This window comes from Balaenoptera borealis, assembly GCF_965194805.1.
Source record: "Balaenoptera borealis genome assembly, chromosome: 3".
In the NCBI taxonomy this organism is placed as follows: domain Eukaryota; kingdom Metazoa; phylum Chordata; class Mammalia; order Artiodactyla; family Balaenopteridae; genus Balaenoptera; species Balaenoptera borealis.
This window is the reverse complement of record NC_138866.1, coordinates 108,354-132,174: the sequence shown is the minus strand read 5'-3', so window position 1 is coordinate 132,174 and position 23,821 is coordinate 108,354. Positions and strand designations below refer to the sequence as shown.

At 57.7% G+C, this 23,821-nt stretch overlaps 2 protein-coding genes across 15 annotated transcripts in view; one reads left to right on the top strand and one right to left on the bottom strand.

Moving 5' to 3' along the window:
* Window positions 1-23,821, top strand: part of PACS2 (phosphofurin acidic cluster sorting protein 2) — a 64,228-nt gene that overhangs the window by 25,377 nt on the left and 15,030 nt on the right. For 3 of the 5 annotated variants that reach the window (XM_082385770.1, XM_082385772.1, XM_082385774.1), the window contains exons 2-12: window positions 8,043-8,130; window positions 11,372-11,461; window positions 12,833-12,958; window positions 13,950-14,112; window positions 14,625-14,698; window positions 15,014-15,094; window positions 16,167-16,226; window positions 18,990-19,147; window positions 20,730-20,820; window positions 21,162-21,236; window positions 22,267-22,409. In XM_082385770.1, coding sequence (XP_082241896.1) covers window positions 8,043-8,130; window positions 11,372-11,461; window positions 12,833-12,958; window positions 13,950-14,112; window positions 14,625-14,698; window positions 15,014-15,094; window positions 16,167-16,226; window positions 18,990-19,147; window positions 20,730-20,820; window positions 21,162-21,236; window positions 22,267-22,409 — 1,149 coding nt within the window. The remainder of the gene's footprint in view (window positions 1-8,042; window positions 8,131-11,371; window positions 11,462-12,832; window positions 12,959-13,949; window positions 14,113-14,624; window positions 14,699-15,013; window positions 15,095-16,166; window positions 16,227-18,989; window positions 19,148-20,729; window positions 20,821-21,161; window positions 21,237-22,266; window positions 22,410-23,821) is intronic. The other 2 variants (XM_082385771.1, XM_082385773.1) reach the window with 1 other exon arrangement.
* Window positions 16,249-23,815, bottom strand: LOC309625764 (uncharacterized protein). 10 transcript variants are annotated; one of them, XR_014242752.1, is made up of 4 exons: window positions 18,974-19,049; window positions 18,585-18,710; window positions 17,156-18,393; window positions 16,249-17,063 (listed from the first exon to the last, which is right to left on the bottom strand). XR_014242752.1 is itself a non-coding variant. In XM_082385776.1 (3 exons), exons 1-3 carry the CDS (start codon window positions 23,741-23,743, stop codon window positions 17,234-17,236), a joined length of 444 nt encoding a protein of 147 aa, XP_082241902.1. In that variant the 5' UTR covers window positions 23,744-23,815; the 3' UTR covers window positions 16,257-17,233. The 10 variants fall into 10 exon arrangements, 2 of the variants coding, with proteins under 2 accessions (XP_082241902.1, XP_082241901.1); XR_014242745.1 differs by lacking the exons at window positions 18,585-18,710; window positions 18,974-19,049 and adding an exon at window positions 23,558-23,815 and having other exon boundaries at window positions 16,251-16,461; window positions 17,156-17,319; window positions 18,222-18,393; XR_014242747.1 differs by lacking the exons at window positions 18,585-18,710; window positions 18,974-19,049 and adding an exon at window positions 23,558-23,815 and having other exon boundaries at window positions 16,259-17,063; window positions 17,156-17,319; window positions 18,222-18,393.

Below are 23,821 nucleotides of genomic sequence, written 5' to 3'. Positions count from 1 at the left end.
GTGGGCATCCATATAGAAAATAATAAAATCAGGTCCCTACCTCACACCATACACAGAACAGCTCCACATAGATTAATGACCTCAGTGAAAAGAGAAAAAAAAAAAAAAACTGGGAGGAGGGGTGTGAAATTAACGAATATATTATCCAAGAGGCATAAATCATAAAAGACATTTAATTAAATAAACATTGTCTAGAAACCCACTCATGTGACAGCCTGCAGCTAGGACGTAGATGATAGATGTGATGTACATAGGCCAATGATTACACCTAGAATAAATGAAGAATCCCTAGACAGTGAGGAAATGCCAGTGCAATAGAATAATGGGCAAAGGTTTTGTACCGGCAGGCTGTGGAATCGCTCACGGCCAGCAAGCACCTGAGAAGTTGCACAGAAGTTGACCTCCCTGGAGGTCAGGGCGATACCAGATAAAACCACCGCGAGATCCCCCAAATCTAGTGATTCTGTTCGTTTGGGGGGTTGAGTGCTAGGGGCTGAATTGTGTCCCGCCCCCGCCAGGTTCACACTGTGACTCCCTGACTCTCCCAGTGCGTCGGGATGTGACTGTATTTGGAGACAGGTATTCAAAGAGGCGATTAGCTTAAAATGAGGCCCTAGGGCAGGTCCTTCTCCACTATGACTGGCGTCCTTAAAAAGAGGAGGTCTAGACGCCCAGAGAGACGCTGGGGTGGGGGTGGGGGGCGTGCACAGAGTGGAGGCCACATGGAGGCCGTGAGGAGCGGCCGTCTGCCAGCCAGGGAGAGAGGCCCAAACATACTTCTCTTATGACCAGAGGAAACCAGCCCTGCAGGCACCCCGATCCCGGACCGCCAGCCTCCAGACCGTGAGAAACAAATGTCTGTTGTCTAAGCCGCCCTGTCTGGTATTCGTTACGGCTGGCCCAGGACACCAACACCCCCCTGGGCCAGCAGGAGTGCACATTAACCCCACAGCTTGGGAGAACGGTTTGACAAAACCCCCGGACAGGTTCTGAGTGTGTGGAGCTGACCCAGTAACCCCACTTGGGCAGAAGGTGCCCGCGCAGCCCTTTGAAGACGGGGCCAGAGCGTGTAGTGTTGGATCGCTGGAGCAGCCTGAACGGCCATCACGGGGAGATGGAGAAGCCATATGCTCGTACAGAGAGGAAGTACATGGCGGGCGTGGGGAGTGCACACTAGTTACGTGCCCATGGCTCTCGAAAAGAAATGAGAGGTGGGGAGAGAAGGAAGGGCAAGTTGCAATAACACACTCAGGGTGGTGTTAGCATGTGACTTGAGAAACAGAGCAATGCACGCTGACGCGTACATGCAAATTTAGTGAAAATGGGACATGCCTGGCAGTCCAGAGCACAGCCGATGTCTCTGTGACAGGGAGTCAGAAAGGCAGAGCCACCTGGAGGTGCTGATTCCTGCCTCTTGTACAGCCCAGGGTTAGGGGTCCAGGGCTGGCTGGGCCCTCTGCCGTCCTGAGCGTGTGGCTTCCACTTCTGGATCCAAGGTGCCTGCCTGGGTCCTGCCATTGCATCTAGGGGGAAGGCAGTGAGCAAGGGCTTGCCACCCAGAATATGATCACGTGGCCTCTGCTCGGGTTCTGCCGCCCCGGCTGCTCAGTGGCCATGCCGAGCTGCCCCAGACAGGACTGTGGTCTCTGGCCAGGAGGCAGGTGCCCAGCTAACATGGGGGAGGCCTGTTATCAAGGGAGGACGGGGACACCGGAGTTGGGGGACGGCTGGCAGTATCCTGGGAGGAGACCCCTCCTCCAGATGGTGGTTCCTTTGGAAGGAGGGGGTGGTGAGGAGAGCACACAGTGCGTTTCTGTGGTCATGGGTGCCTTATTTCTCTAAAGAGATCTGCAGCTAGCATGGAGAACATTTGTTAGCACTTGGTGGTGGGTATGCGGGTTTTGTGGCATCACTCTTTGTAACTTTTCTCTATTTTAGAAGACAGACCAGAATGTTGCCTCTCTGGGTTAGGTGTGGAGCTTGGCTCTTTCCTCTCTCCTGCTCGGAGCAGACACGGTCCGAGGAAAGAGAACACTGGCTGTGAGCGAGGCCCCCTCCCGTGGAAAGACTGGGTTTTCACCTGCTGATGGGGTGGAGTTTTATAGGGACTGTGTAAGATCCCCTTGGCTTCTTTGTGTGTCACTGCGGAACCTAGTGCCATGCAGGGTGTTTGACGGAATAATGGTCCCAGCTTAGTGATGAATCACTGTTTGTGGGGGCTTCTCAGTGTATTTGTTTATGGTTTCCTTGAGGGCCAAGCATTCTGCAGTAAATCTCATCCTTGGCTGCCCTCAGGCCTATTTCTCAGAACCAACCTTGGATAAAAACCAAATAGCATTTATTCTGTTGATCCGGCTCAGTCTCTGGGTGCAGGTGATCCTTTCGATTTTTTTAGTGTTGTTTGCACAAATAGCATCAGCTTGAACATACCTTAGAACACACACACCCCACAAGAAATCCCAAATGGCTGTAGGTGTCACAGTCACCTGGGAGATGAGCCTCTGAAGTGAGTACGTCCGGGGTGGAGACGGGCTCCCTGCAGACCCACGGGCCCCTCCTTACGGGCTGGAAGCCACGCCCTTCATGGAGCGGTTTCTTAACTGCCACGTCCTCGTGGGCATCCGGCTCTTCCTGGATGGTCCCCTCTGCGCTGTGGACTCTGAACGCTGGACTCACCCCCTCCCCAGCCAGACACGTCGTGAGGGACGTCAGCTTCTAGAGACGGGGGTTGTGAAAGCCCTGAAAATAAGAGATGGAGACCCTGAGACCCCCCCACCCCCAAATAAGGACTGGGAAGTATTTTTTAATGATTAATTGATTCACAGCAGGATCCAAATAAGGCCCCTGTTTTGCAGTTGGTTGATATATCCTTTAGATCTTCTAGGTTCTTCTAACTTTTCAAAAGGTACTTTAAAAACGTACATGCAGGTACTTCCCTGGTGGCGCAGTGGTTGAGAGTCTGCCTGCCAATGCAGGGGACACGGGTTCGAGCCCTGGTCCGGGAAGATCCCACATGCCACAGGGCAGCTAAGCCCGTGTGCCACAACTACTGAGCCTGCACTCTAGAGCCCGTGAGCCACAACTACTGAGCCCGTGTGCCACAACTACTGAAGCCTGCGTGCCTTGAGCCCGTGCTCCGCAACAAAGAGTAGCCTCCGCTCGCTGCAACTAGAGAAAGCCCGCGTGCAGCAACAAAGACCCGATGCAACCAAAAATAAATAACAAATAAAATTAATTAATTAAAAAACAAAAAACCGTATATGCAGTAAAATTCAACCCTGCCTGCTTTTCTGTGTGCAGCTCTGAGCCCTGTCACCCCTCAGGCAGGGCAGGACACCCAAGACCAGACCTTGGGACCCCTGCTCCACTCTCCGCCCTGTGCCCTCCACTGCCTCTCCCAGAAGGTACATAGGTGGGCGAAGATGCAGGGCGCGACCTCTGGACTCTGGCTTCTCTCCTGCAGCGTGCGTGTGCGCCCCTGCATGCGTGTGCACGTGGCGGGGCTCGGTCCTCCGGTCCCCCAGCAGCACTCTCTGGTGTGGATGGCCTGGTGGCTTTGAGGGATGTCTGGGTTTCCAGTTTGTGGCGAATGTGAACTCAGCTGCTGTGCATGTTCGTGTCCGAGTCTTTGGGTGGATTCCCAGGAGTGGGGTTGGGGGTCCTGGGAGCTGATGCTGAACCTGCGGGGTCACGGCCCCCCCTCCGCCGGCTCGCCAGCACTGGGCCTTTGGATCTTGTTTCCGCCTTTGTAATAGGTGTGTGGTATCTAGCTCTGGCTTTAATTTGCATTTCCCTAATAGCTAATAACGTAGAGCATCTTTCCATGTGCTTATTTATTGTCCATATGACTTTTTTGGTGAAGAGTCTGTTGAAATCTTTTGCCCGTTTTTATTGGGTTGTTTATTTTCATATTATTGAGATTTGAGAGTTCTTTATATGCTCTGGATAAAATCCTTTGTTGAATATGTGATTTGCAAATATTTTCTCCCACTCTTAGCTTGTCTTCTCATTTTCTTAATAGTGTTTTTCGCAGAGCAGAGTTTTAAATTTTGATGACATCCAATTTATCGGACTTTCTTTTTCTATTCTATTAATTTATACGCCTTTCCTTTGTCAACAGCACTCTGTCTTGATGACTGTTGGTTTATAGCAAGTCTAGATGTCAGTGAGAGGTGCCCAGCTTACTTTGTTCTCCTTTTTCAAAGTCATTATTTTTTTCTATTGAAGTGTAGTTGATTTACAATATTATATTAGTTTCGGCATAGTGACGCAATAGTTTCACAGATTATACTCCCTTTAAAGTGACTGTAAGTAGTGGCTATATTCTCTGTGCTGTACAATACATCCTTGTAGCTTATTTATTTTATACATGGGAGTTTGTACCTCATTCCCCTATACCTATCTCTCCCCTCCCGCCTTCCCTCTCCCCACTGGTAACCACTAGTTCTCTATATTTGAGTCTGTTTCTGTTATATGCATTCATTTATTTTATTTTTTAGATTCCACATATAAGTGATAGAGTATTTTGTCTTTCTCTGCCTGACTTATTTCTAGGTCCACCCATGTTGTAAATGGAAGAATTTCATTCTTTTTTATGGCTGAGTAATATTCTATTATATACATATATATGTATATATATATGCACATATATATATGCACATATATATGTACACACACATATACATACATACATACCACGTCTTCTTTATCCTTTCATCTCTGGACAGACACCTAGATTGCTTCCATGCCTTGGCAATTGTAAACAGTGCTGCTGTGAACATTGGGGTGCACGTATCTTTTCAAATTAGTATTTTTGTCTCTAACCGATACATGCCCAGGAGTGGAATTGCTGGGTTATTTGGTAACTCTGTTTTTAGTTTTTTGAGGAACCTCCATACTGTTTTCCTTAGTGGCTTCACCAATGTACATTCCCACTAACAGTGTACAAGGGTTCCCTTTTCTCCACATCCTCCAGCATTTGTTATCTGTAGACTTTTTGATGATAGCCATTATGACGGGTGTGAGATGATACCTCATTGTGGTTTAGATTTGCATTTCCCTGATGATTAGTGATGTTGAACATCTTTTCATGTGTCTTTTGGCCATCTGTATGTATTCTTTGGAAAAATATCTATTCAGGTCTTCTGCTCATTTTTTAATCAGGTTGGTTGTTTTTTCAATATTAAGTGGTATGAGCTGTTTATATATTTTGGATATTAACCCCTTATTGGTCGTATCATTTGCAAATCGTTTCTCCCATTCCGTAGATTGTCTTTTTGTTTTGTCAGTGGTTTCCTTTGCTGTGCAAAAGCTTTTAAGTTTAATTAGGTACCATTTGTTTATTTTTGCTTTTTTCCTAAATTATTATGATTATTCTAGTTCCTTCGCCTTTCCATATAAATTTAAAAGTCAGCTTACTAATAACTACAAAAAAGTCTTGCTGGGATTTCATTGGAATTGCATTAAATCTGTAGATCTAGTTTGGGGAGAATTAATGTCCATGAGCCTGGCACATCTTCTTTGATTCCTTGTGACAGCAGTGGGGAGTTTCTAGCATGCAGATTGTGCATTTATTTTATGAGATTTAGGTATTTCTTTTTTGTAAATGGAAGGTTTTTTAAACACTGACTTCAGTTGTTCATTACTGGTATATAGAAACGTGGTTGCCTTTCATATGTTGAACTGATGTCGTTCAATCTTGCTAAGCTCATTAGTTCTTGGAGCTCGTTTTCACATTCTCCTACATTCCTTGGGACGTTCTACATAATGATTGTGTTGTCTGCACATAAGAAGAGCTTTATTCTGTCCTTTCCTATCCTGCCTTTTGTTTCCTTCTCTTGCCCTCTTTCCCTGGGCGGGCCTTCAGTGCCCACTGAATTGCAGGGGTGAAAGGGTGCGGCTTTGCCTTGTTCCTGATCTTAGGGGACAGTATTCTCTCTCTCACCTTTGGACCTTTGGACGTGCTCTTTATCAGGTTGAGGGGATTCCCATCTATTCTTCATTCTCTGAGAGTTTTTAATCATGAATGGATATCGAATTTGTCAGAAGTTTTTCTGAATTGATTGAGATTTTATGGTTTTTCGTATTTACTCTGTTGATGTGTATCACATTGATTTCAAATGTTGAACCAACCTTGCATTCCTGGAACAAACCCCCTTTGGTTATGGTGTATTATCCGTTGTTCCTTTTATATATGTCTGTATTCAGTTTGCTAATATTTTGTTGAAGATTTTTACATGTGTGTTCAGAAAGGAATACTGGTCTGTAGTTTCCTTTTTTGTACTGTTTTTGTCTGATGTTGGTGCTGGTATCAGGGTGTTTGCTAACCTCATAAGATGATTTGAGAAGTATTCTTTCCTCTTCTGTTTTCTGGAAGATATTTTGTAGAATTGGTGTTATTTCTTCTTTTAATATCTGGTTAAACTCACCTGGAGTTTTCTTTTTCAGGAGTGTTTAACTATTAATTCAGCTTCTTTAATAGATCAGGCTGTTGTTCGTCCTGGTGAGTTTGGGCAGTTTGTAGCTTTCAGGGATTTGGTACATGTAACCTCAATTCTCAGATTTGTGTGCATTGAGTTATCTGTAGTACCCCTCATCATGCTGTTCCATGTCGGTGAGCTCTGTAGTGATGCTCCTTCTCTGATTCCTGATATGGGTCATTTTTGCCTTCTCTCTCTTTTTTTCCCTTTGTGTGGCTGGAGTTTTTGTCAATTGTATTACTCTTCCCAAAGAACCAGATTTTGGTTTTATTTTTTCTAATTGTTTCTTTGTCTTCAATTTCATTGTTCTGCTTGTATCCTCATTTCCTGCCTTCTCACTTTGGGTTTAATTTGCTCTTTTCCTGGTGTCTTAAGGTAAAGCCTAGATTGTATAGTTGAGAATGTCTTTCTTTTCTAATGTAAGCATTTAATGCTGTGAATTCTCCTCTCAGTACTGCTTTAGCTGCATTCCACAATTCTTGACATGTTGTTTTTCACTTTCATTCCACACAAAATACGTCTAATGTCCTTCCGGGTTTCCTCTTTGTCCTGTTGGTGATTTAGCGGTGTGCGGTTGAATTTCCCAAGTAGCTGGTGTTTGCCAGCTGTCCTTCTATTGCTGATTTCTAGCTAACTCCATTTTCATCAGAGAACATACTTTATGTGATTCGGTTCTTTTAGTGTGTGCGTGTGAAGCATTGTTTTATGGCCCAGGATGTGGTCTGTCCTGGTGAACGTTAACTGCTTTCATCCGTCTCCTTCTCTAGCTTTTTCCCTGGCCCTGCAGAATCAGAGCAGCCCCCATGGTAGAGGGGCTGAGCTGTGAGAGTGGCCCCGCCATGAGAGGGGTCCTGCTGGGCTCCCCTGCTTCACTGCTGTGTGTCAGGGACTATCAGGGACGTACTGTGTCTCTCTCCAACCTGCAGTGGTCAAATAAGGGGCATCCCCTGCCTGGGGAAGCCCTGATGTCTGTCTCCTGGCCCCTCTGGGCTCAGTGGAGGGCAGATGACAGTCTCCAGGGTGACAGGCTGCGGTGAAGCCCAGCTGGGGTGGGTGCGGCCTGTGGGATGGATGGGGCCATGTGAGTGGGCAGGACCCTGGAGAGGAGGGGGGGCGGGGCCTCGAGTGGACCCTGAGGGCAGGGTCCCTGGGAGGCCTGTGCTCTGGCAGCTGGGAGTGGGATTCCCAAGCGCTGGTACCCTGGTCCCTGGGGGCTTCTGGGGTTTGTGGTCTCAGGTTTCCTGTCTGCCCGCCCGTGGACCCACCCAGGCCACCTTCACCAGAGGGAGACCCTCTGCGGAGGGGCGCTTGGTCCAACAGCCTGGGGGTGCTGATGGGTGCCCCCTACGTGCAGGGACCCCGAGGGTGGCTCCCAGTCTGGCTGGGCCTGGGCAAGGGCTCCTGGGAGACGTGAGGGCCAGTCTCCATGAGTGACCGAGGTGCTGGGGTCAGAGAGCCCGCAGTCCAGCTGAGGCTGGGGCTGCTGCGGTTTGGGGCCTTCCTGGAACATGAGAAGGCGTCGGAGTGCACGGTCACTGCTGAGCCCGTCTGTGCCCTTTGCAGGTTGTGCAGCCTGACCTTGAAGAAGCTGGTGGTCTTCAAGGAGCTGGAGAAGGAGCTCATCTCGGTGGTGATTGCTGTCAAGATGCAGGTGAGCGTCTGCCTGTGTCACTGACCTGGGGCCATGAGGGTGCCTTGTGTTGCCCAGGAGACGAGAGGGGCACAGCCGCACCAGCAGCTGGACCCTTGCCTGTGCAGGAGGCCCCGCCCTCCCGGGCACAGCAAAGCGCAGGCCACCAGGGTCCCCGGGTGCGGGGGAACGCAAGTGTGCTGAGCTCACCTGCAGATGGGCCCCGTGCAGAAGCTGGGACAGACCCTCCCTGCTCCCCGCTCGCCCCCCGGCACTGCGTGCCCCTCGCCCGCCAGCCCTCCACCCGGGCCCAGCCTGGCTGTGCTCAGCTCTCGCTCCCAGGCCATAATACTCCGTGTCCCTTGGGCCTCACAGGTCCTTCTTTCTGCCTTTGAACAAGTGTCGGTGTTTCAGGGGGACCCAGCTGCCCCAGCACTCAGCGCCCCCTTCCCCAGCAGCCCTGGAGGAGGGCCCCGTTAGCCGCGCGAGCTGCCTTGACCTTTTGGTGGCCCCGGAAGTGGGACGTGGGTCTCGGGCCTGGGCTATACCTCGCGCAGCCCTTTGCAGCCGTCCCCCGCGGCTGTGGCCGTGTGTCGGGCCCACCTCGGCAGGGCCCTCCCTCCCCCAGCACTGCTCACGCGTGGCTTTGTGTGGCAGCTCCTGGAAGTGGGGATGTCCTGGGTTCGGCCCCTTGGCTGGGGCCCAGTGGGTACGGAGGCCTGTCCTGTTAGGACCCCCAGACCGTCGGCAGCACGCAGGGCGGAGGCCCTGCTTCTCCCCCAGCCCCAGGCTGCTGGAGCCCAGGCTCGCGGCTGGCGTGCGTGCTCGGGACCTGGCCTGCGGCTCCTGATGAGGCTCACCAGGGCTTCCTGGCTGGACCTCCAGGAGCAGCTCGTGGGTCTCGGCGCCAGGCTCTCCTCCAAACTGGGAGCTCAGGTTGGAGCCCGGCAGGCGTGAGGCCCGCCCTTCCCGGTCATTTGCCGTCACCAGAAGAGCAGTACATTGTTGAACAAAGACCCGAAGAAACGCTTTTCCCCACCGAAGGTGCTGCTGCTCTCAGCGTGAAGCAGGCCGTGCCCGGCCGCACGCCTGGGACGTGGGAAGGTGCCCACACGAGAAGCAGCCCCGCCGGCCTGCGGGCAGCAGCGGCGGTGCTCTGGGCCTCCTGGCTCGGGAGGGGTCGATTGCGCTCCGGGTCCTCAGAACAAGGTGGTTTACCCATCCCTGGCCTCTGAAACCGGCACTGTTGACCTCTGACACGACGGGACCCCCTGCACTCTGGCCCCGTTCCTCCAGCTGCCCGTCTCTGTGGTCCTGCCCTGGACCCCGTCATTATCGAGCACTCAGCCTCTGATCAGGGTCCCAGGCCCCTTGGAGCCACCCCGTTCCTCCAGCTCACCCGAGTGCCCCCATCACCGGGCCCCCCCCACCCCCAGTTGGCAGGCACTCAGCTCCTTGCCTGCTTCTCTTGGGGCATCCTCTCCTGCCTGGGTCACCTGCCTTTCACACCTGCTCCTGGCTCCTCAGCTGCCCCCCGCCCCCAGGCTCCTGTGTCCTGACTCCCAGAGGAAGCAGACGAGCTGGCCTCCCTCGCTGACCCGAGTCTCCATACATGTGTTCACTGCTGCCCCCTCGCCCCGTCTGCGCCTGGATCCTCCTTCCCCGGGCACGGGCCCATCGGTTCAGGTCCTGACCTGAGTGGGATCAGATGTGCAGGAAACTGGGGGGAAACGGCTGTGAGGGACAAAGGGGAATGGGCCAGGGGGTGGGGAGAGCACGAGACCCCACACGGGGTGCCTGCCCCCGGGAGAGCTAGGGGTGGGGGCGGAGTGGCAGGAGGGGCCCCCTCGGCACACTGCATGCTGGGAGTAGCTGCAGGCAGCGCGGCCTCGGCACCACCGCCTCGTGCATCCAGAGGGCAGTGTCTCCAGCAAGACTTCTTCTCAGCCGCTCGGCCACCCCACACTGGCGCCCAAGCCCCCTCCCCGTCACTCCCGCCAGCTCACACGTCTGTGCTGCTCACGTCTTTGTCCTGAACCCACACCCCACTCCCACCCATTTCTCTGCACCCCTCATCTTGGTGAGACGCCTTGGGAGCTCCCGAGGCCACCCCTGGCCTCGTCAGCCGCATGGTAACCTCTGCTCTCCTGCCTGACTCTGTGAATCTGGCTCCTCATGGTGCCCCCTGGACGTGGGCTCACGGGGTTTGCCCTGCTGTGTCTGCCTTCCTGCTCTTAGTGTAACATCTCCAAGGCTCGTCCATGTTGGGAGAGCTATTTTTAAAACAATACTATCATGAGCATCTTTAATCCATTTGGAACTTATTTTGGTACAAGGTTTGAGGTTGGAACCTGTGGGGGTTTTTTGGTTTGTTTTTTAATTATTTTATTAATTAATTAATTTATTTATTTATTTATTTTTGGCCGTGTTGGGTCTTTGTTGTTGCGTGCGGGCTTTCTCTAGTTGCGGTGAGCGGGGGCTACTCTTCGTTACGGTGCGCGGGCTTCTCATTGCGGTGGCTTCTCTTGTTGCGGAGCACGGGCTCTAGGCACGCAGGCTTCAGCAGTTGTGGCGCACGGGCTTAGTTGCTCCGAGGCATGCGGGATCTTCCCGGACCAGGGCTTGAACCCGTGTCCCCTGCATCGGCAGGCGGATTCTTAACCACTGCGCCACCAGGAAGCCCCCGGGACCTGTGTCTTTTATACAGATGATTCACCACCCGTGTATCTCAGCCATTTAGTGATTAGCTTTTCTTGCCGACCTGAAGGCTCCTTATTACACACTAGGTTTGTTTTTACATGAGTCTGTGTGTTTTCTGAATGTGGTTCTAGGCTTGTACTGCTCTCTCTGTCCTCGTGACGGTGCCGCTGGGCTTTAGTTATTCTGCTCTCAGTGGGGAGGGGGCGTCACCCCTCCCCGTCCTGCTTTCCCGGGAGCGTGTGGCTTCTCGCACACCTGCCTGTGCACCTGCATCTCCGTCCCGCAGCTGCATGAAATTTGGCAGCGACTGTTCTCAATCTCCTCTCTCACGGCTTAGCACAGACTTCTAGAGGAGGACTTGGGGGTCAGAGGATATGGGCTCTTTTAAGGCTCCGGATAAATCTCCCCGCGGGGCCTTTGGGAGTCACACGCGCTCAGGCCTCACCCCCGCCATCTGCGGGTCTTTGCCCGACAGTCTGAAGAGACCTGACAAGCCGACACCTTTGCTGTTTCATTTTAAGATGCCTTCTTCTGAACTAGGAGGTGTCTTGTTCTGTCCCAGGGCTCCAAGCGGATCCTGCGGTCCCACGAGATCGTGCTGCCCCCCAGTGGACAAGTGGAGACTGACCTGGCGCTGACGTTCTCCCTGCAGGTGGGCCTCCAGGGGGACCCCCCACCCTCACCCTTCCCGCAGCCCCTGTGGCCACAGAGGTCCCCTCTCCCACAGGGCTCACTCTCCAAGGTTAGAAATGTGCTTGCTTATTAGGTCGAGTCTCTCATCGCATTCCCATGAGGAAGAGAACGTAGTGAGGCCAAAACTCAGATGATCGGTTTAGGTCACCTCATTCCTGTGTTTAGAAAAGATGGGGGAGCGGGGGCTGAGGGAAGCCACTCAAAAAAACAACATTGTTTAAAAAAAGAAAAGGAAGAATGGGGAGGAACCTATGGAAACTCGGTGTTGCAAGTTCAAACCCCTCGGGAGTATTATTTTGGGGTGTGCTGGCGGTGAATGTGGGCTGTTTAGACCCGGACCCCCCCACCGTGTGAAACAGAGGGCCCCCCAGGTGGGGAATGGGGGGTGGGGGGTGTGAGTAGGTCAGCCCTCCCCCGCCCCCCAGGCTCCTCATCCCTCCGCTTCTCTTTGCATAATTAAGATCTGCATTATTTAAATTCAGTGGATGTAGTTCTGGCTGAATACACTTGCTGTATTTAGTATCAGTGCTTTTCCGATACATTAAGCTTCTCCATTCTCCCTGTAAGTGTAGAAGACGGGGCCGTGCTTTAGCGAGTCTGTGAGAACCCTGGCAGTCCGCCTCTGCCCTCCCCCAAGACCACCTCACCCGGCCGTGCCTGGCTCTGCCGGAGCCCAGACCCACAGCAGCTTTTGGGTTTTTTTATTATTTTTATTTTTTGGCCATGCCCCGAGGCATGTGGGATCTTAGTTCCCCGGCCAAACCCACACCCCCTGCAGTGGAAGGCGGGGGTCTTAACCACTGGACCACTAGAGAATTCCCCGGGAGTCAGGTTTACTGAGTATAATTTCCAAAATGTACAGTTCACTGTTTTTAAGTTTACGGCTTCGTGGTGCACAGGTATGTAACCACCACCGCAGTCAAGGTGGAGGGCAGCCCCATCGTGCCCCAGCTTTTAAAGGAGGTTTTTATTTGTGAACCTTGAGGAAACGTGCACGTCTGCTGTGTGCACACGAGCTCTGCAGTGTGTAAAGGCCCTGCGGTCCCACGAGCAGGCGAGGCGGCCTGGACCGGGAGTGCTGGGTGGGCACGGCCCCCTGGACCGCCAGGCGGAAGCACCGCTGAGCAGTTACCGCGTGTCCACAGATGCGCGGGCCCCTCCCGAGGGCCTGGCCATGTGGCACACATCTGCCGCCAGGGGCTGTTCCTGGTGACCGAGGCCCTTGATGACCAGCAGGGAGGGAGCCCTGGGGCTTGGGTGCGTGAAACCTCGTGGGTGTCGGTGGGCGTGGCTGCCGTCATCGCTGTGACACCCCGTCCTTCTCCCACAGTACCCCCACTTCTTGAAAAGAGAAGGCAACAAGCTTCAGATCATGTTGCAGCGAAGAAAGCGGTACAAGAACCGGACGATCCTGGGCTACAAAACGCTGGCGGCTGGCTCCATCAACATGGCCGAGGTGAGGGAGGCTGGGTGGCGGCCAGACCTCCCTCCTGTGCCCCCCCGGGCGGGCATCCCTCCAGGCGCCCTTGCCCCACGCTGTCCCCCTGGACGTCCTGCCCAGCGGGACGGGGGCTCCCTGGCGTGGGTGGACACGTGCTCTGGTGGGTCAGAGGGGCTGCCGGCTCACCTTTTTAACTTGGCTTTTTCACTGATGGTGATAGGCGATGTTACTTTTCCCAAAATTCTTATTTTCTTACTTGACTAAGGAGTTGGCCCCCCCAACCAAGCCCCCCCAAATTAAAAAAGAATCTGGTCCATAAAACCCCAGCATCTAGATGTGATCAAATGACCCAAAAGGCAGCTTCTAAAACGCAGAGGCACGCATTCGCTGGGTTGTCATGACGAGACCCCATCAAGGTGAATGGCTTGGGTGTCTGGGACCAGCGCGGGGCTCAGGCCGGCGCCGGGCAGGGGGACGCGGGGGGGGCTCTGCCGCTCTCCCCAGTTTATTTGATTCTCTCATGATCAGAACGGCCGCAAGGCCTCATCATCCTAGTGGGCCAAACCTGGTGCATGTCAGCTCCGCGGCACCAGAGCCCTGGCTTGCACTGGGGGCCCGGTCCTCCTTGGTCCCCCAGGGACACGGGTTCCTGGGGTTGAGTCCGGAGGGTCGGTGGCTGTGTCTGGACTGGCCCCTGCGTGGCTTCACACGCTGCTCGCTGCCGCCGACCCTCCTCCGTGATGGCCTCCAGCCCTCAGGGGCTGGGCCTGGCTGACCTCCCAGCCTGGCCCCGTGTGCTCCCTCCCAGCCCGTCCACCCTGCTCCCGTGTCTCCTCTCGTGGCCCGTCCGCCGGCCCCCTGTCCTCGTGTCCTCCTGCACCGCCCCCGGCCACCGTGCTTGCCCTGCTGAGTGCATCCCCTGTTGTCACCACCAGAGGAAAGCCCACCCGACCCCCAGCGCATGCCCCCCGCGGGGTGAAGCTGGTGACGTGTGCCCCGCCCACAGGTGATGCAGCACCCCTCCGAGGGCGGCCAGGCGCTGAGCCTTTGCAGCAACATCAAGGAGGCCGCGGTCAAGGTGGCCGAGATCTGGATCTTCTCCCTGTCCAGCCAGCCCATCGACCACGAGGACAGCAGCATGCAGGCCGGCCCCAAGGCCAAGTCCACCGGTGAGTGCAGCTGCCGGCAGCGTTTTCGTCACGGATGCCGCCTCCTGGCCACTGGCCCGTGGGTTTGAGAGGCTGGGGAGGGGATGTGAGGGTCTGCAGCTACTCTCTGGGCTGTGGGCGTGTCAGCCCTGCCTTCACACTGGGACACGGTCAGGAAGCAGGTCACGGGGTCGACCATGGTGCCTTCCAGGGTCTGGCACGGTCGTGGTGTGGGCTGTCACCTCCGTCGCAGTTGGGGTCACGTCTCCCCTGAGGCGAGGGTGGGCCACCGTGGGGACCTAGTCGAGCAGGAGATCCAGTTTGAACCCCGTGACGGGCAGAAGGGCTGGGGGCCACGGTGGGGGGTGGAGGCACGTTGGGGCTACAAAGCGCGGCCCCTCCCCCCTCGACTGTCCGCCTGCCGCGTGCGGGGCCATGTCCCGTGGCTCCGCTGCGCGCCGGGGGCGGGGGGCTGTCACTGGGGCGCCGGCCGGAACGTCGCGGTGCCCCCCCCCCGTCTGCTCCCCCCGCAGATAACTACTCCGAGGAGGAGGACGAGAGCTTCTCCTCCGAGCAGGAGGCCAGCGACGACGCCGCGCAGGGGCAGGTAACGCGGGGCGCCCGGCTCCTGCCAAGACCCCCAGCAGCTGCGCAGCCCCCCGTGGACGGGCCCAGGCCCCTCCAGAGCCGCTGTTGCCAGGGTAGCAGGGGGCACAGGGGGCTGGGAGCCTGGTCCCCGTCCCCGGGCTGGAGGGTGTCAGCAGATGCTCTGGGACGCCCAGGGGACTAGTCCCCTCCCCAGGCCGCCCGGGGAGGCCCCCCATCCACGTGGGTAGGCCCCGGGCCAGGCGCAGAGCAGGCAGGGGCGGGGTCCCACAGGTACTGAGGGCAGCCTGGCCCCAGGTGCCACGTGTCTCTGCAGGATTTGGACGAGGATGACTTCGACGTGGGGAAGCCCAAGAAGCAACGGCGATCGATAGTAAGAACGACGTCCATGACCAGGGTCGGTGGAAACTGGTTTTACTAACACTGGGGAAGGGCAGGGGGTGGGGGCCGGGTGGAGCCCTCGGGAGGGGCGGGTCAGGACGTGAGGCGGCCTGCCCTGGGATCGCATGGGCACACATGCTGTCCCCTGAGCCCAACCCTGTGGCTTCTTCAGAGGCCCAGTCTCTTCCCCAAATACAGCGTGAAGGTGGGGAGACCCCATGCCACGGCCTTGCCCTGGGAGGGGGGCTGTGGCCTACAGCCCAGAGGACAGCGGGCAAGGCCACTCTCCGAGCAGAGCCGAGGGCCGGCCCCCTGCCGCTTGGCCCAGACACGCCCAGTGTGAGGCCAGCCCCCCCCACCATCTCTGCCCATCATGGAACGTCCACCGCTGGTGCCAGAGCCCCTGGGCGAGCGCACAGTGCCAAGCTACTCTGCCCTGTGGCCCCAGGCCAGGCCGGCTCGAAGGGAAACCCGGGAGGCCCCGGTGCTGATGGCCCAGCCCAGCCCCAGAGACCACTTCCCCCCCGGCCATGCTGGGAGACCGTGGGCTGGTCCCCGTATACCGGGTGTGGAGGCCCGCACGCTGCTGTGACAGTACCTGTTTGAGCCTCAGGTCCAGGACCCGATGCCCAACTTCTGTGGAGGGGGCGTGGGCCTCCTTTTGGGTGGCCTCGGTCGGAGGCCAGTGGCCAGGGCAGCACCAGGAGCAGATGGGCTCAGGCTCCGGCGCGCCCTGACCGCGCCCTAGGTCCCGAGGAGGGAGGGCGGGGGCCTCACTGGCACAGAGGCTTCTGGAACAACCATGGACACACCCTCCCTGCGGCTCCCCGTCGCCGGCTCTGAGGCTGGCAGCTTCTCTCTGGGTCCATTTCTAAGTCTGTCCACAGCTGTGGTTTCAGATGCTTGTGAAAACGCTTACTGTTGTTAAAGTGCCAGCAGCCGTGTCCAAGTTCACAGGTGTTGCCGCGTGTCTGAGCTGCGCCCCCCGCCTGCTGAGGCCGCCCTCGCGGTGCAGCCCTGTGCCGGCCCCACTGTATCCTCCGGGAAGCGGCTCCAAGGGTTCTGATGCCGTCCTGCTTGTCTTGCAGCAACAGAACTTCAAGCAGAAAGTCGTGGCCCTGCTGCGGAGATTTAAAGTTTCCGATGAGGTGCGTGAGCAGCCCCTCCCCCCGTGGCAGCCCCGCGTCCCGGTGCGGGGAGGGCTCTGGAGGCCAGTTCCGGCCAGGCCCCGCCCTGCTGCTCCCTCTCCCCGTGGCCCTCTGCACGCCACTGTCTTCTCCGGGAGCGAGGGTGATGGTGGCGCCTGGCCCCGGGGACACTTGAGGGGCAGGGAGAGGCCCCAGGCGATGCCTGCTGCGTTTCTTGACAGCTTGCTGAACGGACCTGGAGGAGAGCGGTACATTGTCTTTGCAGGGTGTGACCATGGGTTTTTGTGTTTTGTGTTTTTTTATAAATCAACTTTATTTTTTAGGGCAGTTTTAGGTTCACAGCAAAACTGAGTACAGAGTTTCCACGTGCCCTGTCACCCCACACACTGCCTCCCCATGATCAACATACTACGTGTTTTAAAATTTCTTCTTTTAGCTTTTTTCTAGTCTCCAAACGATGACTTTGCGTAACTGTGGTAACCAGAAAAAAAAAATATATTTTTTTTTTTTTTTTTTTTTTAATGTGATCAGAGGAAAATTAGTCCCCAGGTTCTGGACCCACCCAGGAGAGGTGGCATTTAAGTATCGAAGCCCCAAGACATCGTCATCACACGTGTCATGATGGCCTGTAAAGCGAGCTGTGTGCTTCCCAGAAGCCGCGGCTATGCGTCCACGCGCGGTGGTGGGGCATCCTCTTGCAGCAGCTCTTAGCAGGTGCAGCTGCTTGAACTGGGCCCGGCTCAGCCACGGTCCTTCCCACACTGACCCACAGCGTCAACATGATTCCTGTCAAATCGCCAGCTGCCTTTTTGCAGAAACCAACAGCTAGTCCTGAAACTTACGTGGAAATGCAAGGGACCCAGAATCAACAAAACAATCGTGAAAAAGCACAAAGTTGGAGAACTCACCTGTCCATTTTCAAAACTTACCAAAAGCTACTGTCATCAGACTGTGATGGGTCAATGAAGTAAGGTTAAGAGTCCAGAAATAAATCCTTCTATTTATGATCAGTTGATTTTCGACAAGACGCTAAGACCATTCAGTGGGGAGAAAAATAGCCTTTTCAGCGAATAGTGCTGGAACAATTGGATATCTGCGTGCAAAAGAATGAAGTTGGACCCTTACCTCATGCCACAGCATACAAAAATTAACTCAAAATGGGTCAAAGATCTAAATGTATGAGCTAAAACTATAGACCTCTTAGAAGAAAACATAGGTGTATTTGTGATCTCGGGTCAGGCAATGGTTTTTTAGATAATGACACCAAAAGCATGGCAAACGAAGAAAAAATAGGTAAGTTGGACTACATCAAAATTTAAACCTGCTGTGCTTACAACAATACCATCAAGAAAATGAAACAACAGCCCACAGAATGGGAAAAAATTTTTTGCAAATCATATATCTGGGGCTTCCCTGGTGGTGCAGTGGTTCAGAATCCCCCTGCTAATGCAGGGGACATGGGTTCGAGCCCTGGTCAGGGAAGATCCCACATGCCGTGGAGCAACTAAGCCTGTGCGCCACAACTACTGAGCCTGCGCTCTAGAGCCCTCGAACCACAGCTACTGAGCCCACGTGCCACAACTACTGAAGCCCACGCGCCTAGAGCCTGTGCTCCGCAACAAGAGAAGCCACCACAATGAGAAACCCATGCACCACAACGAAGAGTAGCCCCCGCTCGCCGCAACTAGAGAAAGCCCGTGCACAGCAACGAAGACCCAACGCAGCCAAAAATAGATAAATAAAATAAAATTTTAAAAAATCATATATCTGATAAGAGACTTGTATCCAGAGTACATAAAGATCACTTACATCTCAAAAACAGAACAATGCAGTTAAAAAATTAATTGTCCACTTTAAAAATTGGGCAAAGGATCTTCTGACTGGATAGTCCTCCAAAGAAGAAATACAGACAGCCAGTCAGCCCGTGAAGAGGTGCTTGGCGTCTCTCGTCTTTGGGGAACAAGATCAGAACCACAGACTCCTCTTCATACCCACCAGGGCGGCCGTCACCAGGAACATGGAAGATAAGTGTCGACAAGGGTGTGTAACAGTGGGAACGTGACACGTGCTGGAGGGAACGGAAGCGGTGCAGCCACTTTGGAGAACAGGCCAGCGGTGCCTCGGAAGGCCCGCCAGGCACCCAGCAGTCCCACTGCTGCGTCTTTCCCTACGAGAGATGGAAACACGTCCACACACAGACTGATAAGCGTCACAGGAGCTTCACCTGTGGTGCAGACGCCGGGACCATCGCCCTGTCCTCCACTGGCTGTTGGTCAGACATGCTGTGACCCCCCGTGGGTGGCCCACTACCAAGAAGGAGCAGGCTGTGGGCACACACACTTACACACACACACACACACACACACACACACGTCACGCTGAGTGAGGGGAGGCTGCACGCGGAGCAGTTCCATTCACGTGCCGTCCTGGGAAAGGCCCAGTGCACGGGGGCTGGGTGGGGGTACCGCCGGGGGCAGGGGGCGCCTGGGGAGGGAAGCCTTTTACATCCTGATCGCGGTGGTGCCACACCACAGCACACGCCGTCATAGCGCCGCTTGGTGCTCTAAAGGGTGCGTTGGGGTGTTAAAGCTTCCGAGGCTGGGGAGAAGAGCCCTGCCCAGCGCCCGGGTGACCGGAGGTCCCCAGGGACTGGCTGGTGGCGCAGGCTGGAGGAAGGGTGCTGGGCGGCCTGCGCCCTCCTCCCGTCTGTCCCGCAGACGCCCCTTCCCACCGGGCCGGCCTCACACCTCTGATCGCACGTAGGTCCTGGACTCGGAGCAGGACCCTGCAGAGCACGTCCCCGAGGTGGAGGAGGACCTGGACCTTCTGTACGACACGCTGGACATGGAGAACCCCAGCGACAGCGGCCCCGACATGGAGGACGACGACAGCGTCCTCAGCACCCCCAAGCCAAAGCTCAGGTGGGCACAGCCGCTGGCCGGCGTAGGCCACCACGCCGGGGCACAGTGGACACGGCCGTCTGCTTTCAAAGCCGGAGGCTGGGAGGAAGTCCATCTGGGGGGGTCGTCGGGGCCAGAGGGAAAGGTGGTTTGTGGGAAAGCAAGCCCTCGGGGGTGCAGGCTCTGGGGAGGGGAGGGCAGGAGCCGCGGACCCCAACGGTGCCACAGGTCTGCGGTGCTTCCAGAGGTGAGAAGTGGCGAAGTGACAGGGTCCAGTTTGCAGCTGGGAAAGGTCTCTCTGGGATCTGCTGGGAGCAGCTCGGGTCCTCCCTGCAGGAGGCCGTGGTGTTGGGGCAGGAGGGGGGCGGGCCGGGAAGTTGCGTGGAAGGCAGGGGCCCTGGGCGTGGGGGGGGTGGGATGTGGGCTGGGGAGGGGGTACTGGCTGGGCATCACAGGAGGGGACCGGCGAGCGCGGGGCCACAGGGCTCTGTCCGATGGGGAGGTGAGGGGCGTGCTGGGGCCGCCCCCCAGGGGCACGGGTGCGGCGTGGCTGGTGCTGGAAGGGAGCCTGGGGGACAGGTGATGCGGGCGCTGACGGCCGGCCCGGTGGGGAGAGCGCACGGGTCTGAGTCCGCGTCAGGAGCCGGTGGGGGTGGAGGGGGTCCAAGTCAGAGGCGGGAAGGTCTGTGGACCGGTTGGTGTTTAAACTTAAAACAAGCATAAGTCAGACACAGGGAAGCACACACGAGAAAGGGGTGGCCACGTTGTCACCCGCCCTCCGGCTCCCGCCGCAGCCTCGCAGACCCGCCTCCCGGTGCAGGGTCCCCAGCTGCTGACCGGCGCCCTTTGACCCAAGCGCCCAGGTTTCCTCCTCTGGGAGGCTGGAGACTGTGGGCCCAAGTCAGGGTGTCAGCCACGGGCCTCCTGGGGGCTCAGCCAGGCGGCTGCAGGACGGGGCTTCTGCCTCCCTTCTACCTGCTGCCCCCGCCACCTTTAAGGCTAGCACGGTGGTCATGTCCCTCAGTATTAGCCCCCTGACCCCTCTCTGCCTTCAGCTGGAGAAGATCTCTGCTTTTATCAGCCACTGTGGTTACCTCGGCCGCCCGGCTGACCCGGGCCGTCCCCGCCTGTAGCTCCCTCCATAATGTTAGCTGTGCCTGTAGGGCGAGCCCTGGCCAGCCAGCGTCCCAGTCCTGGGGCTGAGGCGTGGCGTCTCAGGCCTGACCCTCCTGCCACGCACTGTGGTCCTGCCCCACGTGGCTTCGTCACCAGACACTGCGTGAGTCCCGCCCCTCGTTTTAGCTTGACCTCAGCTCCTGCAAGCTGGCTGTGGGTTCCCCACCAGACAGGCCTCCAGCCCGGGTGTCGGGTGCAGCTGTCAACGTGTGCCGCCGGCCACCCCGCCAGGGCCAAGGCCGAGAGCCGATGGGGTTTCGGGGCACAGGTCTGCTCAGCTGCTCTCAGGCCCTCGGTGTCCTCGCCTGTGCCGTGGTCCTCGAGGGTGGGGGCCCTGCTCCGCGTCCGACCCCGCCAGGCGCCGTGGCTGCGCCTTCAGCTTGGGGAGGCATTGGAGAATAACGCACTCTCCGTCCGCGCCGCCCAGGCCGTACTTCGAAGGCCTGTCCCACTCCAGCTCACAGACAGAGATCGGGAGCATCCACAGTGCCCGCAGCCAGAAGGAGCCTCCGAGTCCGGTGAGCGGCCCGGAACCAGGCAGCCCCGTGCTCCCACTGCGGTCCTCGGGTGGGGGTGGGGCGCGACCTGTTCCTTCCTGTCTGTCTGAGTCGCTCGAGGCGTCTTGCACATCGGTGCTGGACCAACCCAAGGCCAAGCGCGCTCCTGGCTTTTGGTGTGGCCCGAGTCCCCCTGCCAGGTTCCAGGTGACTGTCGTGGGGTGACCCTGAACCCACAGTCCAGGAAATCCTGGCCAGTCTCCCCAGGCTGCCTCCAAGCCCAGAACCCCCTGCCCAGAGGTGAGCCAGCCTCGGCGCCATGGTCGGACACAGCCTGATTCCCTCCCGTCTCGTCCACACAGGCCGACGTGCCCGAGAAGACGCGGGCCCTCGGAGGGAAGCAGCCAAGTGACAGCATCTCCGATTCCGTGGCCCATGTAAGCAGGCGGGGCCACGTTCACGGGTGCCAGGATAGAGCCCACTTACGTGCTGCCTTTAGGGGTCTGATCCCTGACCGGCAGGTCCACCTGCTTCCGCCACCCAGAACCTGTGCACAGAACCACGAGGGCGCCCCTGAACTCACCCCCACCCCAGGGAGGGGGCCCGGTTTCACCCCATGCCAGGGGAACGGTCAGGGCCCCTGGATTCACCCCACCCCAGGGGGACGGTCAGGGTCCCCCAGATTCACCCCACCCCTGGGGGACGGTCAGGACCCCCCGGATTCACCCCACCCCAGGGGGACGGTTAGGGCCCTCCAGATTCACCCCCGCCCCAGGGGGACGGTCAGGGCCCCTGGATTCACCCCACCCCTGGGGAACGGTCAGGGCCCCCCGGATTCATACCACCCCAGGGGGATGGTCAGGGCCCTCCAGATTCACCCCTGCCCCAGGGGGACGGTCAGGGCCCCTGGATTCACCCCACCCCTGGGGAACGGTCAGGGCCCCTGGATTCACCCCACCTCAGGGGGACGGTCAGGGCCCCCCTGGATTCACCACCACCCCAGGATGTGGTTAGGGCTCCCTGGATTCACCCCCACCCCAAGGGGGTGGTCAGGGACCCCCGGATCACCACACCCCAGGGGCATGGTCAAGGCCCGCCCTGGATTCACCGCAGCTCTGGGGGGCAGCAGGCGTCCCCACACTTCCCTGTCAGGCACGGCCCGTGAACACCACAGCTGGTTCCTGCTGCCCTTGTGAGGGTTCTTAGGGAAGGTCCCGAGGAAGTTTGGGGAGGGTTGGTGCTGGTCTCCCGGTGGCAGCCAGGACTGGGAGCCCTGTGGTTGGAGGGTGAAGTCAGCTCGCTTCCCAGGGCAGCACGTGGCCGTGTCCACACGCAGGGAGCCACCAGACCAAGAGGGGCCTAAGCAGTCTCACCCAAACCAAGGCCCCTCTGGCACAGGAGTGCACGGCCGAGAGGAGGCCCTGGAGGGGCGTGTGTTCCTGACCAGCGCCATTCTCTGCCCATCAGAGCCCACCCGCCCCGGGGGAGCAGCCAGCCCAGCCCGAGGACAGCCCGGAGGTGGAGACCTCTGCCCTGGACATGTTCACCGAGAAGCTGCCACCCAGCGGGCGGATCACCAAGACAGAGTCTCTGGTCATTCCCTCCACCAGGTGACTGGCCGCCCGGGGAAGCCATCAGCCCGGCGATGCCTGTGTGGGCCAGTGTGGGAGGGACCGTCTGACCGGATGAGCGTCACCCGGGAAGCGCTCAGGTCTCCAGGCCTGTTCCGGGAGGTCCACGTTGGACCCCCACTCCCCAGCTGCACCTAACTAGCCGCCTGCAGGCCTGACCGGGGCGAGGTGTGGCTGCCTGCTCCAAGGGCAGGGGAGGTCCCGCTGTCCTTGACTCACGTTGTCCTGGACCAGGGACTGTACGAGTGCAGCAGGGCTTGTGCTAGGTGCCGCTGGGCGCCGGAGCACGTAGGGTGTGCCCTGCTGAGCCCACGTGCACTGCGTCGGGAGAGCTGGACCCAGCGCCTGTGTGGACGGGCACAGCAGCCCTCACGGAGTGTGAGGGGCCCAGCACGGGACGTCTGCGGGGCGGGGGGCAACTGGGCTGGGGTCCCGAGGCCCCTGCCTCCCAGAGTGGGTCATGTAATGGGGTGAGCGCAGCGTCGAAAGCTGGGGTCTGAGTTGCAGTGACCTCGGGTGGCTTCCTGGTGGTGGACGAGCCTTCTGGGTCCCTCACGTGCCCTCTTCCCCTCCCCCACCTCGGTCAGGTCCTTGCCCCAGCTCTGCTGCTCTTGGGCACTTGGGCACCCACCCTCGCCCTCTGAGCTGTCGTGCATGGTCACCTCCCACCTCCCCCCACCCCCCGCCGGCCGCACTTGGCCACATGCCCACCACTGCCTCAGGGCCTCGGATCCCACCCCACAGCTCGCCGCGCCCCTGGAGGGCCACAGAGCTGGCGTGGGCCTCCCCCCCGCCCTCTCCCGGGGCTGCAGTCCCGTGCAGCCGACACTCAACACGCTGCATCAGGCCTTACGCCCCGATTTTTAAGTGTGGGACCCCACGGATCAGCCCTCACTGCCCACTGCCTGCCCGCCACCCCACGCAAGTCTACTCACAGAAACGAGAAACAAAACCCAGCATTAATACGGCATTTGGTGTTGAAACCCCCAGCCTAGATTTTCACCCAACGGCAGCCCCTGCCCCGGCGTGAGACCCAGCGGGACAGGCACCTCGAGCACCAGGGTGCCCTGTCTTGTTTCTGTGACAGGAATTTTCCAGAAGCGGTGGGTCTGGGTGCTGGCACTGACCTGGCGGGGGCGCGCCGAGGCCGGTGTCAGGACGGGGAGGCGCTCCAGGATGCCGGGCACCGGGCTGCACCAGGCTGTGTCCAGGGCGTGGGAGGTCTCGGTCCCCGCAGGTGCCCCTCGGGCCCTCGGGGGCTGGGGGGCTCTGTGCGGCCTCCGGCCCTGCTGCCCGGCAGCGCGCACCACCATCTGCCTCTGCTGCTGGGTGGCCCTCGGCTGGGGCAGCGCGTGCCTGCGGGCTGCCCCAGCCGCTCCCTTCCCCCGCAG